The sequence below is a fragment of the Cynoglossus semilaevis genome, chromosome 20, assembly GCF_000523025.1.
Source record: "Cynoglossus semilaevis isolate Cse_v1.0 chromosome 20, Cse_v1.0, whole genome shotgun sequence".
Classification (NCBI taxonomy): domain Eukaryota; kingdom Metazoa; phylum Chordata; class Actinopteri; order Pleuronectiformes; family Cynoglossidae; genus Cynoglossus; species Cynoglossus semilaevis.
In genome coordinates this window covers 1556696-1572444 of record NC_024326.1, presented here as the reverse complement: position 1 = coordinate 1572444, position 15749 = coordinate 1556696, and the positions used below count along the sequence as shown (strand labels likewise).

Genomic DNA, 15749 nt, shown 5'->3' with positions numbered 1-15749 from the left:
GATGTAATCAACCAGAAGCCAGAGGAAACTCCAGTTGTTGTTGCACACAAACTCACAGCAGGCGTCAGTGAAAAAACAAACCAAAAACACCAAACAGACTCTAACAGTGTACGTGTGAGTCTCTGATGAGACACTTTGTCCTCTGTTGTCCTGTCCTTTCTTCTTTCCTTCTGCTTTTAATGGTCTATTTTTGCCTGATTTCGCCCACTGTCTGATGGCGTTGTGTACGGCACGTACGTATCTGTTGCGCCCCCCACGGGACAGAAAAGCAACAAAGCCATATTTCTGTCAGGCACCCCTGCCCTGCTTTTGCCTTCCAGTCTGCTGTTCTCCTGCTGTGACTGCCTGTTTAGCTCTGTGCCACTGTCTCGGTGTGTGTGTGTGTGTGTACCTGATATTAGTGTATGAGGCTGCATATTCTCCTCCCACGCATCTCGGCAGTCATGTTATTCCAGGAAATCCTCCCTCTGAGGTCCAGTCCAGCAGCCGGAGCGAGGCTGTCATAAAGGAGAAGGAGAAATCTCCTGACACCCATTTAAGACCACGGCCTCTTTGATAGATCTGATCTGTGTTAGCAGAAAAACAGGGTTGTCAACAGGCTTCCTTTACTACTGGAGCTATTGATCTGCTCCCCAATTGTTGGCATTTACAAGAAACCCAGTTATGACAGTGGACTGGAACACTGTGCTTTGGCAGGACTAAAGGAATTCCTCTCAACTGAGGCTAACTGTGTACCTGGAAACTGCTGCTCTCTGAAGTTGTCGTGATGGAGAGCGTCCTCTTTAGGTCTTTGTCACCTTCGATTTGAAAGAGAGAGAGAGAGAGAAAAGTGAATTTGTTTTTTTATCGACCAGCAGAGGGAGCTCACAACACAAGGTGGCTCTACCCTGGGGGTGAACTGATGTAACAGCTGGGTGGATGCTGGCAGGTCCCTGCCTGGCACCTTTTCGTCCTGCAGTGTTCTCCTGTTTCTTTTACTCTTCTTACGGGCTTTCTTCAACCCAGTGGGGATGTTTCTATTTTCTGTTGCTAAATATATCGCAACAAGGCTGAAAAAACAAACAGCAGGAGTGGAGCTTCATTTTCTCCCCCTCGGCAACTGAATGTCACTGAAGGGGAGTGAGCGTTCTCACCCGGAAATTCTCTCGGAAATCACTTTGCAAATATGTTTGGATGTGGTTTTATGGCAGGGGGGGCGGACCTCTGGTCATCTGCAGTTAAAATAATAGATGTGAAGTTTTTTTGGAGGGGACGGGGTGTGATGTCACAGCTACTGATGGGAAAACTAAATTGAATTGCTTAAGGTTAATGTAAGGTTGAGAAGTGAAGCAGGCATATGTAAAGTGTGAAGTGTATTTTCACACACACACACACACACACACGCTGCACTTTCATATGCACACATCATATGATTCACACGAGATCCTGGCGTTGGCATAATGTTCGGTTAAAGGTCGTCTCTGGTTTAATTGCTTTAATCTATAATGGTTTCTTGTAGCTATCGGCAGAGCCGTAGCTCACTCGGTGTGTGTGTGTGTGGGGGTGTGTGTGTGCGTATGTGGCTCCAAGATATTGCTTTGCTCCCGTGTAACAACCGTGACCTTGGACAAAAGAGGATATAGATCTGGCCTCTCATCAGAACAGCAGGCACCAGAACACACACACACACACACACCTCTCTCGTCTTTTTCTTCACCTACTTCTATCTTACACACTCTTGTTTATTTTTATTTTTTTACATGATCTCTCTTTTGTGCCTCCAAACACACTCCAGGCTTGTTTTCACTCCTGCCCTCCTCTTTATTCCCCGTCTATCTCTGACTCGTCCAATGATTGTCAACAGTTGGACAGGAGCTTGGAGCCACTCTATATTTTCTGTAATGAGGTTGGCCTTCTGTATATCTGCTGAACAGAGAAGTCCTATATACACTACACACTCTTGTTTATTACACACACACGCACGTACACACACACACACACACTCTCATCTGACCCTAATGCATAGCTGGGGGCAGTTTAGTGGTCATGGTCTGGAGAACAGTGTCACATTTTCCAGGTTCTGGCTGATAGATGGGGATATAAATACAGCGCAGTGACAGAGACTGATTCTGCTGTGAAGGCTTCACCAGTGTGTGTCTGTGTGTGTGTGTAAAAACTGGACTCCGATGTAGATACACAGGAGAGCAATTTCATGAATTACTACAAAGTAAGAAAAGAAAAATTAGAAAAAGAAAAACACCCAGATATTTCTTACAGCAGGAACAACAGCAAGAAAAACAGCAAGAACAACAACAACAACAGCAAGAACAACAACAAGAACAACAGTGGGAACAACAGCAGAAACAACAGCAGAAACAACAGCAGGAACAACAGCAGAAACAACAGCAAGAACAGTCCGTTCTATTGTTTACAGAAAATCCAGATTAAAAATCACATGGAGAAGAAACAGCCTTCAAATAAACCATGATACAATTCCAAATAGGACCCAGCTCAGCTCATCATGGGATGAGTGATTACGTTTGGTTCTTTCATTTATGTCCAAACTGTCATTTGTATGTCATTTAACACAGCTAGTTCTGACCTCCCGCAGTACTAGTCAGACTGACTGGTTAGAAAGTGGACATATTCTTCATACACCTGGTTAAACTTTTGTTTTCAAAATTGTCACGTTCTAATGTACCAGGAAAAAGTCAGACCCAAATCTCCAGGAGGAGGATAATCTGGTGCAAAATAATGTATTCATCAGTCCAAACTGACCTCCTGTAGATGATTCACAGGAATACAAAGAATTCACAGAACAAGAACGTTCAGATCTTCAAATATTTCTTGTAAGTCTGTGATGACAATAAAGAACAAACGTTTGATGCATTTAGAATATATTCATGCATTCTGCAGCCTATGATCACGACGAATCAAAAGATGAACTACCCTTTAAAAATTAACCACAGGTTCAACTTTAAACCTTGTGTTTTCTGGGAATAAATCTTTGTCAGATTTCTTAGACTTCATTCCTTAATGACAAGAAGGAAAGTTCTACCTCAGTCGATGATGCCTGAAGTGGAACCTCAACTTCATACCACCATGTGTGATGACCCTCCCCCAGTTTAAACAGGCCCTTAACTGGCCCTTTAACCATTGAACACACACACACACACACACGTGTGTTCACGTGCAGAAATGACACACATGTACTTGTTTCCTCTCTGTGCTCCCTCTCACCCACATTTACCACCCACAGCTGCCCTGACCTTTAATTTGGTCAAATTGAATTTGTTGAACACACACCTCTCTCTCCCTCTCTCTATCTCTCTCTCTCCCTCTCTCTCCCCCCTCTCTCTCTAATGCACACACACACTCATTATTTGCTGTGCAGTTTTGGTTTGTCCAAAAACTGCGGTGTGCTGCACAGACTCTGGCACCTTCCCTAACAACCAGCCAAGGATTTGGGTCAGCTGCAGATTTGTTTGCCGACCTGTGGTCATACTTCTCCCTCTCTGATGAATGAGTTTACTGTTTCCGCCAAAGAACAGAGAAATGCTCAGAAACGCCCTCTGAAATTGACTCTAACCTTCATCAAACACAGATAAAAACCCACCTGCAACTGGTGCATCGCTGATTTGTATCAACTGCCGGCTTGGAAAAAATAATTATTTTTCCTTTCAGGCTAAACCGACCCCCACGGCAAACGTGGCTACGATGAAAACCCAGCCTGTTGTTTTCCATCAGAACACGCTGCCTTATTATCCACTTGTGTTCAGTGTTTTTCCTGAGTTGTTAAATTGATCTGTGTGTTGGATACACGCTGGTGTCCAGATTAGTGCAAATTGGTTTAGGCTTGATGAGACGGACGAGTTCCTGGACAACCAGCTGGTCAGACACTGATGAGCGGCTGACCAAAGCCATTCAGGACTGTTCTGATGTTGGACTTAGTGATTGGTTGAGACATGAAAATTGGGATGTGATCTGTGATCCAAACATATTGTGTTGAATGTGATATTTTCAAAACATTATAATCATGTAGGACAGATAAACCAATATATTAATTATTCGTTGGCGCCTTGTTGTAGTATGGAACATGTGTGTGTGTGTGTGTGTGTGTAGCAAAAACCTGTCAACATTAATCAAACATGTGACTTGCTCTTCATTTCTACCATGGATCACACTCCAGTGATTCCAGGCCAATTTGCCCTCCTGTGATCAGCCACTGTGACAACCATGTGTGTGCACGTGTGTGTGCATGTGTGTGTGCGGTGCTCAAACACCATACAGGGACAAATCCATACTGTACCTATAGACACATGGGGGCGTGCATGCACTCCTGGTGTCACGCCCTGTCATTTGGTCCAATATCTGTCTGTCTGCTGCTGATTTACCTGTACATCTATTTACTGTCACACAGAAAAAATACTGGCTGATAAAATCACCCACTCCAATGGGTTGACCTGCGCTATTGTTTTAAGATGCTGAGGAAACAGGGCGTCCTCGTGAATTAACAAAACGCTGTTTGTCTAAAAACCAGGCTGTTAACAAAGAAAAAAAACAAAACAAAGACCTTAAAAAAACTAGTTTACTATCTACTCCCTACAGCTGCAAGAATACACAGCAACACCGACCTAACAATGGAGCACAGAGATCAGGCTATTATACCCAGTATGGAGGCCTCTGGTGTTTTGGATGGAGGAGTGGAGAGAGAGAGAGAGAGAGACAGCACCAGAGAAAGTCTGGAAGTTTGCGTAAGACACCAGTTTGTCGGTGAAGTCCAGTGTTCAACTCTCCCACTCCTTCCTCCTGCTCCCCGGCCTGTTTGTTGCCCTGACAACACTTTCACTCATCAAACCACACTCTCAGTGGACATGCGTGCGTGTGTGAGTGTGAGTGTGTGTGTGTGCGTGTGTGTGTAGACGAGTGAGTAATCTAGAGCTCCGGCTGAATCTGTCTCTTGGCCGTTTCCTAATGTCTCAAAGAAGAATTTTGGGTCTCTGTATTGTCTGATCCAAGTAAAATGAATTAGCTTATCTTTCTTTTAGCACATTAGGTGTGAAGATCAATATCACTCCAGTGTCTGAGCATCCGATATGAAGCTTTTACCAGGATATAGTTAACTTAGTTCACCCTAGATGAGAGAGGAAATAGCCAATCTGACTTCCTTCAGAGGGAGAGGCCTCAGTCTCTGCTCTATTTTGGTATAAAATCAGACATTAACTTTATAATAATAATAATAATAATAATAATAATAATAATAATAATAATAATAATAATAATAATAATAATAATAATAATAATAATAATAATAATAATAATAATAATAATAATTGGAAGCCGACAAAAAAAAGAAAAACTTCAGATCAATTGTTGATCAAGTTTGTGACAGTCCATGGTTTCAAAAAATAAAAGCCTAACATTTGAAACCATAAAGAAATCTTAAAACAATGTGGTATTATTCTAATGCCCTAATTTCCCTTATCTCTAACTGTGTAAAAGCTGATTTATGTTCATTTAGAACTTTCATAGATCAGACATTATGGCGGCAGAACAATTTCCAGCATCGAATGTCCCCGCTTTTATTTTTCAAGTATTTGTTGATGAGTCCTCTTTGAATGTTACATAAACATAAGCGATGTCAGGACTTTTGAACAAAGTCTGAAGCATGTGTTCGAAATTAATTAAAAAAAAAGAAAATGAATAATAAACAGTGTAGGATGAGTTTAAAAAGATCAAATTAACTCATCAGGTGTGTCCTTGTGTTAGTCGTCCTCGTGCTGTGTCTGTGTTTGTCCATTTCTCTCTCTGTGTGTGTGTGAGAGGGAGGGAAGGCGTGGGGGAGGGTGGCGAGAGTTTAAGTACTTTTGTGTGCCGGTCTGGTTGTTGGCAGCCTTGTTTTATTCTTGGCAGGTGGATCACAGTTTCTTTGCAGCCCAGCTGAAGCTCAGAGAGAAAGAGAGACATAAACAAACTGAGAAGGAGATGGAAAAAGAGGGGAAGACGGTCAGAGACAGACACCCCAGAGGGAGGAAACTGGAGTGAGGAAAAGAAAAACAGCCTGGCACAGAAGGGCATGTAGAGACAAAGATATTGAATTTTTTTTCTTCTACATGTTCTTCTTGGTTTTGTCTTAGCATGCATTCACACGGAGACGTCTACAGATCCACGGCTCCCGCTCAGCTGCTCCTCGCCCTCCTCCTCGTCTTTCTCCTCTCATAATGTAAAGCCCACAGTTTGGTGCTGAAAATCAATAAGACAGCATGTCTGTGTAACCAGACAACTCCTGCAGTAATCGGGACACATGTGCATTCCTGGCCTGTAATAAAAGCACGGGGGGGATTGTTGAGGTGTGGGTGTTCACACGTGAATCCGTTTGTGTGAGAACGATATTTTTAGACAGAGGAGCCGAGGAGAGTTGTGTGTTTGTGGAGCGCTTTTCTACTGTTGTCACTTAGGGTTTCAATATTTTATCGCGCTCTGTGCAGTTTATTAGATATTGTGTTCATCGCCTCAGCGACCTGGACAGATCATGGCCGTTGGTGGATGGACGGAGGGTTGGGTGGGTTCAACACGAGGTCTACAGACCAGTGATGGTCAATCAACGTGGTATGGACTGGGCTCATTAAATAGTATAACAATAACATATCATGATAGTACAATCATAATCCTGGCTTCATGACCAAGTACATGAACCAGTATTGGTCTGCAGCCCACAGCCTAGACTGTCATCCAGACCGGTCTAATGTTAAAAAGGCCTGTAGTCTGCTGGTGCCAGTGTTGTTTTACAGCTAATCATTGGAGTCCTTCCTGTAAGCCCCTCCCTGCTAAAGGGCTAATTTGCAAAATGTTGCTGGTACTTTTACTACGGTGGGAACACAAATCACCATTATAAAGAAGTACAGTTCATAGAAAAGGTTTATGTTACTAAAAGGCCTCGGTACTTGCAGTGGAAAGACAGACAGTTATCGACAGACAGAAATAGATAGATCGATCGATGGAGGGGGGGGGAGAGAGAGAGAGAGAGAGATAGATGAAGAACAATGGGGAGAGATGTCATTCAAACATGAGACTGGCCTGGGCGACTAGCCTGAGTGATTCAGAACCATGGCAGGTCAGGACTAGGCTTAGATTACACACACACACACACACACACAGTGGACACTCATATACACAAGCTCATATTCTTCAATTAAGCCAGGTCCCTGGAGGAACATAAAAACAGTGAAGGTGAATGCGTTTAGAAATGCACTGGCAAAGATACAAGAGATTCATCTCTGCTCCACTAAGAATGCTTTGTATGTAATATTCTTTTGTCCTCTATTACACAAACACACACACACACACACGTACGTTTTGGGTTTTTGCAGTGTCAGCAGACAGGAAGCTATAGGTAATACATAATTGATGAGTCCAGTTATTGATTACTTATAAGTGATAAGTGGTATTGACAAGAGGTGTGAGGACAGGGGAAAAAGTGTCAATGTGTCGGTTCATGTCTGTGCACATTTTCCCAGGGGCCAGAAAATGGTTTTTAAAAACAGTGGCTTCTGTTACCATGTGGTGTTCAGGTCACCAACTTACCCATAATTCCTGTGTTTCATCTCTGACCCCCAACAGACGAGGCGTGACAACCTAAAACACAGAGAACGAGAACAGAATCATGAAGACATTTGTGAGCAGCTGGAACGCTAATATTGCTAGCAGCATTCGTAGCCATGTGGTTCATATTTAATTTCACAATGTTTCTCCAAAATTACATCACAAAGGTGCAATATACAGCAGTATATGGCTATGGTTAAAATGAGAAGAGCTCTTAACTTGGAGTTGAGTTGCTAAACCAAACTGAAACTGTGGAGGAAAGGTCAGGTGGGTCGTAGTGAAACAATGTGTGGGCGTTACTATGGAAATTAAAAAAAAAAATACAACCTTTTACCTCTGGTTGTCACTTCTGAGTTTATTCTTCTGTGTTTGTGTGACTAAGTGAGAAACACTGTGATCGTGTTCGTGTGTGTGTGTGTGTGTGTGTGTGTGTGCACGCCCTTCAGGCTTAAATGACATATCATCAAACAATTTTATGCTATTTCCATCCACCATTCAAATGCACACACAGAAGAAAGTGGTCTTAATGATCTTTAGCTGCTTACGCACACACACACACACACACACACACACACTGCAGGCTGCCTCTGACCTTTAGCTGCTTAGTCTCTCTCTCTCTCTCTCTCTCTCTCTCATTTAATCTATCACACTCTCACTTCACTCTGCCTCGTTTTATCATCTATTTTCTGGCTGTTTTCTCACACTAACACCGTCGCGTGTGAGAGCGCGCGCTGCCTGGAAACGCACAGATATGTGTGTCGGTTCACACGCATACTCTTCACACACCTACTGTACATACACTAATGCAGCGTGACACGCCTCCCTGCTGTCACGGCGTGCCGAGCCGAGGAAGGAAAACCGGGATTTAGTCGGGGCTGATGAAGAGCTTTAGCGTGAAAATGAGGGAAGAAGAGTCGGAGATGGGCAGAGATGTGGAAGGACTCGTTCTACTGTACCTGTATGTAGCACAGACACACAGGAGGAGGAGGAGGAGGACTAGTAAACAGGCACTTTCCACGTCTGTGAATTGAGTGATTAGCCTCATTTGGTTTCAGAAGAGCAAACTGTATTTACTTGCTTGGAAAAGGTTTTTCCAGGTCACCGTCGCTGCCTTATTAAATTGGAGATATTATGCAAGCGCCTGACTTTATAGCGATGCACCGTTTAAATTGTGTCAGTGCAGAAACTCTCATGTCTGTTCTGTGGAAAGGAAAGAGTTGTCTCACAGTTTGAAGGAGTGCTGGTGTAATTATATATGAGAACCACAATGTGTGTCAGGATCCAGAGATAAGCACCAACGCCAACTTAATACTGATTAAACATTGATGACCAGCGGCGTTGAAGTCTTGATTATAGGACTCCCCTCAACCACTGCTCCAAAGCAGACGTTTTTGTATGACCAAACATCCAGAACCTGGCTTTTCTTCACTTTTCATTTAGTCCCTTTAATGAAGTGTTGCAAACTAATTTAGGAAATAACACATGTGACAGCCACATGTGGAGAACCTGAGCAGCTGCCACACTCTTCTCAAGTTTCTCCATCAGCTCCCTGCTTCCTTCTCCACTTCCTCCTTTCATTTAAATATCCACACACAGTAATCCTGACAATCTGAGCCAGATGGCGTATTTCATGTACTCAAACAAAAAAACGTCCATCAAAGGCAAATTACTCTAGGTTTCCCACAATGCACGAGTAAAAATGTCCCTGAGAGAGAATCAAAATTCACAAGTTGTAAATGATAACAATCGTAGAGATCCCATAAAAGAAAATCACAACAATAATATCAAGCCCCAAACACAACGACTTGTGTTCAGTTGCGACTGATATTTTTTGTGTAATTGTTAGCTCTTCTGCTAGCTCTGTTAGCTCTGTTAGCTCCACGTATTCCTTTTCAGTGTGGCAGGGCCAGGTGGGCAGCTCATTCCTGAGAACAGTCAAAGATTTGCAGCCATCCTGGTTGGGTCTGATTGAATTAAATTCAAATATACTTCTTGGCTCTTTCCTTTGTCCTCAGATTCAGCAGCCTGGTCGATCCACTGCTGCACAGCCCTTTCCTTTTAATGATGTTCACATCGAGCTTCTGCTTCTCTGCTTTTGCTTTAAATACTTGAATTGCAGAATCTAAATATATAAACTTGCCTTGGACTTTGTACAGCACTGGAGCTGAGAGAAAATACACCGTACAGAAGAGAAAGAACTGTGACAAGTTAGGTCACTACTGTTTAATTCCCTGTTCATTTTACAGGATGCAGACATAATATGTTATGTTACTGTGTTTTGTATGGACTGACAGCTATATCCCCACAGTCCATTGTTGCTATTGTTCATTTGTGGGTTTAACAAAGTGAAAAGAATGAGATGAGGCCGGTGTAATCATGTTATTCGGTGGGGGAGAACAGGAAAGTGTGCAAGGAAATATACTGAAGCAGCTGTGTGTATACTTATAAAAAGTATACAGTAATACTGCGGTGGTGGTTTCAGTTCTGTTTTCCACACAGAACATGACTTGACCACCCTGAATTCTCTCCCCTAAGACGAGAACATCTTAAAAACGATTTCCAGGGATACAGATGGTGAAGTTGATAGTCCAAACCTTTGGGTGGCGTCATATTAATGTCAAGGATTTCACCAAATAAATCTGTAACACGCACTCTCACTTTTTTTCTTGATGCCTTATCTCCACGCTCCCTGGAGTGCTCTTAAAGATGGAATAACAGGTTTTACTCCTGTTTGTGATTCCCCCGCCGTCGTAGTCCGACACAACAAAACACGCCCCCAGGTTTTACTCCTGTTTGTGATTCCCCGTAGTCCGACACAACAAAACACGCCCTTGTGTAAATCACGAAAAGGTCGTCAAGTTTTATGTCAGAGATTTATGTCATAATCCTAGTCGGTGCATTTAATAGTGTGGACCAGACAATGTTTTATCTTCAATCTGACAATTTTTGAAATCCAGTCGTGGGATGGATTGAACTGTTCAGTGAGCTGCACTGGGCCCGCGGGCCGCCATTTGATGATCACTGCCATACAGCATTTTTGTTTGTAATCCTCTAACATACATTTTAACACAGTACCAGCGCTGACATTGTTACAGTGTGGTGACAAATCCTGTTTTTCTCTCTGTCGTTGCAGTTACATTGCTGGACTCCATGTCAGCTCTGGCCGACCTGGGCTGGGAGGCCTATCCCAACGAGGGGGTGAGTACGAGTCACACAGTGCAGCCCAACACCATCCAACCCAGTTCTTTTCCCAGGATGAGCTGCAGCTCCATATGCATAACTGTGATCCGCAGCAGGCTGTGTTGACTTGTTATATTTTCAGGGTAAACGCGGGGACTCAGAGCTCACAGCAGCACTGGAGTGTGTGTTTTAGACAGCAGCGGCTTCTCGAGCACTGGCTGCTAAATCGGGAGTCTGCAGGGGGAATTTACAAATTATTTCTGCTGCACTGAAAACACTCCGGCACTGGAGGCTCCATTTATTATGGGTTGTGATTTTAGGGATGGAGTGAAGTGACAGCGTGAAAGGCTGCGCATTTTCACACAAACAGACGTGATGTGTGCATGTTGGTGTTTGTATATGTGTTTGTATTTTTTATTTTTTGCATATGGGAGTGGGCTGGACTTCTGCAGGTACAGGGTTCAAGGAAGTGCAGTCAGCATGATCAGGAAGTGACAGACAAGTGAGAGGATTGGGAGAGCTACGAGAAGACGAGGAGGAAGACGAGGAAGAAGAAGAAGAAGGGCAACAAAGTTTATTCAATGAAGAAATAAGAGTGGGTTCTGTATGTCACTCGAGCACCAGAGCTGTTGAATGGCACTGAATTAATTCTATTTCCCCTTGAGTTGCACTTCCTCTGCGCCATTCAGCGTCAGTGTGTTAAATTGCAGGATGCCACACGCGGTTTCATGGTTGTGCACTGTAGAGAAGAGGCAGCTGAAGCAAGGTTGTTTTCTCAAGCAATCAAGGGTATCAAGTTCACTTAATTGAAATGCAATGATTGTGTAGCTATATTATAGATGTTTTTTTCCCTGCTCTCTGAGGTCCTTAGAGACGAGCTGAATGCGTTCCATCTGCGGCTAAGCCAAAAGGTTTAGTCGAATCCTAAAAAGCAGGGCACGCTGGTTTGTTTGATTGAAAATACGTCTTGGTTTGCAGCGGATTTACCCTGGTACAGGAGGAGCACATGTGCTCAGCCTCCAGATATATGTTGGCTGAAGTGTATATATATATATAAATATATGCTGATTGGTGTGATGCACCTGCTAGCCTTATATTCCGTAATCACACAGGCATTAGAATACAGAGTGAGACCCAAACATCTCCTGTAGCTGCACTTTTGTTAGGAGGTAAACCTGCAGGGATTCAAACGCGGCCCATTTGTCATTAAGGTGATTTATCTTCTGTTGCTTTATTTTATTACAACGGCGCCATGCAACAACAAATAGACTATTTGTAAAGCGGTTCACTTTTAAAATGATTGCAGTGAAAAACAACTGCAAGTGTAACATCAGGTGAGCTGAGGACAGTAAGCCTTTAATACCTGTAGCCTTTTTTCAAATATTTACTAGGGAAGTGCTATAATAAGATGTAATTAGGGGTTTGTGAAATCACATGGCTAATTGTCTTTGCAACTCTATAAATCTCTTTTTGTTATCTAAAAAGCACAAATCATCAAGAGTAGAAGGTTGCCAGATCCTGCTGGCAGGCATTTTGTTGAGCGCTAATTATTATCAAACATTTCAAATAAGTCTGATAATGGGGAATGGACAGAATAAAGAGCTCCTACACAAGAAGAAACAAAGTGAGCCATGGATTACACGAGTTCGGAGGCTGTAAGAAGGTCTGATGTTTCATATCAAGGGGATTATCTCGTTGACCTTTGAACCTCAAACCTGCTGATTGGACTCAGCAAAAAGCAATTCCCACCAATTTGAGACCACTGTCTGTGTGAATTAGTCCAAAACCACACTTGACCCTCGAAGGTCAGGCTTAATCCCAGCAGCGCGGGGTCAGATGGTCGACATACCGGGGGCTGAGGCTGAACGGAGGGACCGATTTCACTGTCACTGAGCAGGGGTGTTCCTCGTGAAGGACATTAAACAGAATGTCCTAATGGTGTTTGAAAACAGGAGGTCCCCACAGTGGCAGTAACCCCCCCCCCCCCCCCCCCACCAGCATCACAGGAGGATGTTTTTGATTTAAAAAAATAAATACTGTATTTCCTTTGTGTGATTGTCCTGACGGCACAGGAATTCATTTGAAAGTCACCATGTCTGATATGCAGGGTTGCATGGCAGCAGTAACCTATGGCTTTTGTTCCTGACTCCCATCAATCTGCATCTGTAAGAGTGAGCACGGCAGGAGTCTTGACATCCACCCTGCAGATCCTCCCACCACCTCCATCGGCTTACACCCCCCTCCTTTGTTTATATTTTCAATACACTCCTTATCTCCTGAATAGCCCAGTGTGTACAGAGGTAAATGATGCTAAACAGCCTCTGGGTGAGTGCCATTGTAAGTGCACTTTTTTAAAGAAAAAGAAAAGCATTGGGCCGTCAAAAAATGTGCAGAACACTATTATATTTTATGAAATGATACCAGGTGTATGTCAAAGTTCACTGTGTCACGAGGCTCAAATATGCTTCCTATGGAAGTTAATTTGATGTATATGTTATTCTGTTTGTTAAAACAGTTTATATGGTTATACAAATATATAAGGACACAAGGTGGATTTTTTTTAAATGCATCTGTTTACAACATCAAGCCTGTTTTGTTTTCATTTCCCTTTCTCTGACTTGTGTCTTTTTTACATATCAGAAAAAAATGCAATGCAAATAAATGAAGTGCGAATCAGAGAGTCATTGTCATGCGTATTTTTGGAACTGATGTCCCAATTGTTTTTTAAAACAGGAGGCCCCCCCACTGGCCATAACCCCCCCCCCCCCAACTTATTTTCCCTTCATCTGTCAACTCTGTTCTCCCCCCTCCCCCCCTCGCCCTCTTCACCACGCTCATCGAGCCAGAGTTTGTTCCCGGGTTCGGAGGCCAATTATGTCCTCGGAGGTGTAGCCATCAGATGATTGCAGGCGCAGGGATATTATGTTAAGCCGGTGAATGGCTGAACTTAAACCCTGTTCTGATGTCTCTGCTGCACTTCAAAGCAATCAGGAAGGCTCTGCGCTGATTGGTGGCGGTGATTGAGGGTCCGGGACGAAGGGTTTGCTCCTGAATTGTAATCAGTGTGAAAGCAGTTAAAGCAACAGTGTTAGTTCTCAGTGTAAATGAGCTTGTTGTCGTCAGTCTCTCCATGCTTTTCAACCCCTAGTTGTTGCTGGCGGATTTGATCTCGAGAGGCTGCCGTATCATTTATTTTAGAAGTGAGGGCAAGCAGGTTGAGTCACCGTCGTCTACAAACACACCTGTGCTTCACAGCAGCCAAAAGTGACAGTGAACAGACTCTTCAACCAGGGAAATAAGTCACTTAGAGGGAAGTGGCAGTAATCCAGCCACTCCAAACTCTGCCCACGAAGAAATAAACAAGACATCATAAAGCCGACTTCATCCCTTCATGACTATTCCCATAAATGCTTTAATCACAACTCTCAGGGGATTCAGCCTGTCTGTACGGATGTGTGTGTGTGTGTGCCGTCCTGTGTGATGTCCGACTGGTCCAAGCGCTGCACAGATGGGTCTATTTAGCTGCCAGGCGCGCCTGTAATTTACCAACATTCATTCATCTTTCTCCTCTCCTCTCCCTCTTTCTCCCCGTCTGGTGTTTTGTTCCTTTAATTGAAGCCAGTGTGGCCGATGGAGGTGGTTTACAGTCATTTTCTGTGTGTTTTTGTTCAACTCTCACTAACGGTCCAGTGATATGCCATTTATATGTGCACCATATACACGTCAAACAACAACACCAGAGAAAAACCTTTTAGGGATGTCTCTGCCAGCTGCCTTTTTGTTGTTTTTGCAGCTCTATTTATTCTTCTATATTCCAGACAGTTTTGTCATTTCGTTTGTGTGTTTCTATCATCGATGGAATCTGGGCCTGAGTAGAAGTGGGTCGGACCAGTACAATCATAAAATAATTACCTATAAATAACAATAAGTCCATGTTTCTCCCCTTTGTTTTGATGCAAACAAGTACAAATATATAAAAAATGTATTGATTGATTTATTAAAAAATCAAGCGGGCCATATCGAACTCCCGAGCGGGCTAGTTTTGGCTTGCAGGCCGTATCTTTGACAATCTTGTCTTGGGCTTTTCCATTGTCGTTGATCAGGGCCTTTAACCTCATGTGATTGGCTCACTGACACTCACTCATTCATTCACACACGTATTCGATGTAAACTAGATGCTAACTCTCAGCCTAATCAATAAAGAACTGGTAAAAAAAAAATAACCCCCCAGCCCCCTGGGGACACTGCACTGGCTGTAAAAAAGGAAAAAGGACGGTGGGTCAACACCAGTGTTTGGAGATCTATAAAAAGTGCACATGTGACTGTAAGCTTTTCTTTCAACATGATCTGTTTTTGAGCTCAGGACCTGTCAGTGAAACGCGACAAGGTTTTGCCGGGTTGTTTGGCCGTCACGTTAGATTCATGTCAAGAAACCAAATGGAGCTTGGACTTGGCTGAAAAGTTTTTCCGTGGACCGTCTCTGCTCTCCTATGCATTTTATTAGCCCGATTCCTCCTTTTGTCTTTTCTCTGCCTCTGGTTTCACCTACAATTCAGCTTTTCTTTGAATTTCAGGACGCAGTAGACGTGACACCTCTGTGGGTTTAGGTTTGAATTAGTGAATACTTTCCAGTATGGAGTTCATGAGCGTGTTAGTCTACAGTCTGTTTTCATGCTGTTCAAAACGCGTTCACATGGTTGGACTGGTGCAGAGGTAACAGCAGCTCATCAATCAGGAGCTCAAAGTCAGCGTAACGGTGATGACAGGAGCTCAGTGAGAAGACGCTGCTCTGGTGTTGACTCAGACCAGATATTTGAAACCACACTGGTTTGTTTTCAGGTTCTTCGTAGAAAAATCCTTTCTGTTTGTGTATGTCACATCATGCCTGTGTGCTTCCCATATATATGTGTGTGTGTGTGTGTGTGTGTATGCAGATAGAAAGGTTTCCCTGCAAGAAGTGTTCTCAATTACTGCCGGAGTCAGAAGTG

General features: G+C 43.3%; 1 protein-coding gene and 1 long non-coding RNA gene across 3 annotated transcripts in view; one reads left to right on the top strand and one right to left on the bottom strand.

Annotated features, from left to right (window-relative positions):
• LOC103395911 (ephrin type-A receptor 3-like) overlaps positions 1-15749 on the top strand; it is a 71367-nt gene that overhangs the window by 1533 nt on the left and 54085 nt on the right. For both annotated transcript variants that reach the window (XM_017042352.2, XM_008333761.3), the window contains exon 2: positions 10715-10779. In XM_017042352.2, coding sequence (XP_016897841.1) covers positions 10715-10779 — 65 coding nt within the window. The remainder of the gene's footprint in view (positions 1-10714; positions 10780-15749) is intronic.
• The window catches only part of LOC103395912 (uncharacterized), a 96202-nt gene continuing 86006 nt past the window's right edge, over positions 5554-15749 (bottom strand). Inside the window, exon 7 of the long non-coding RNA XR_003053032.1 lies at positions 5554-7614. This is a non-coding gene — a long non-coding RNA (uncharacterized LOC103395912). The remainder of the gene's footprint in view (positions 7615-15749) is intronic.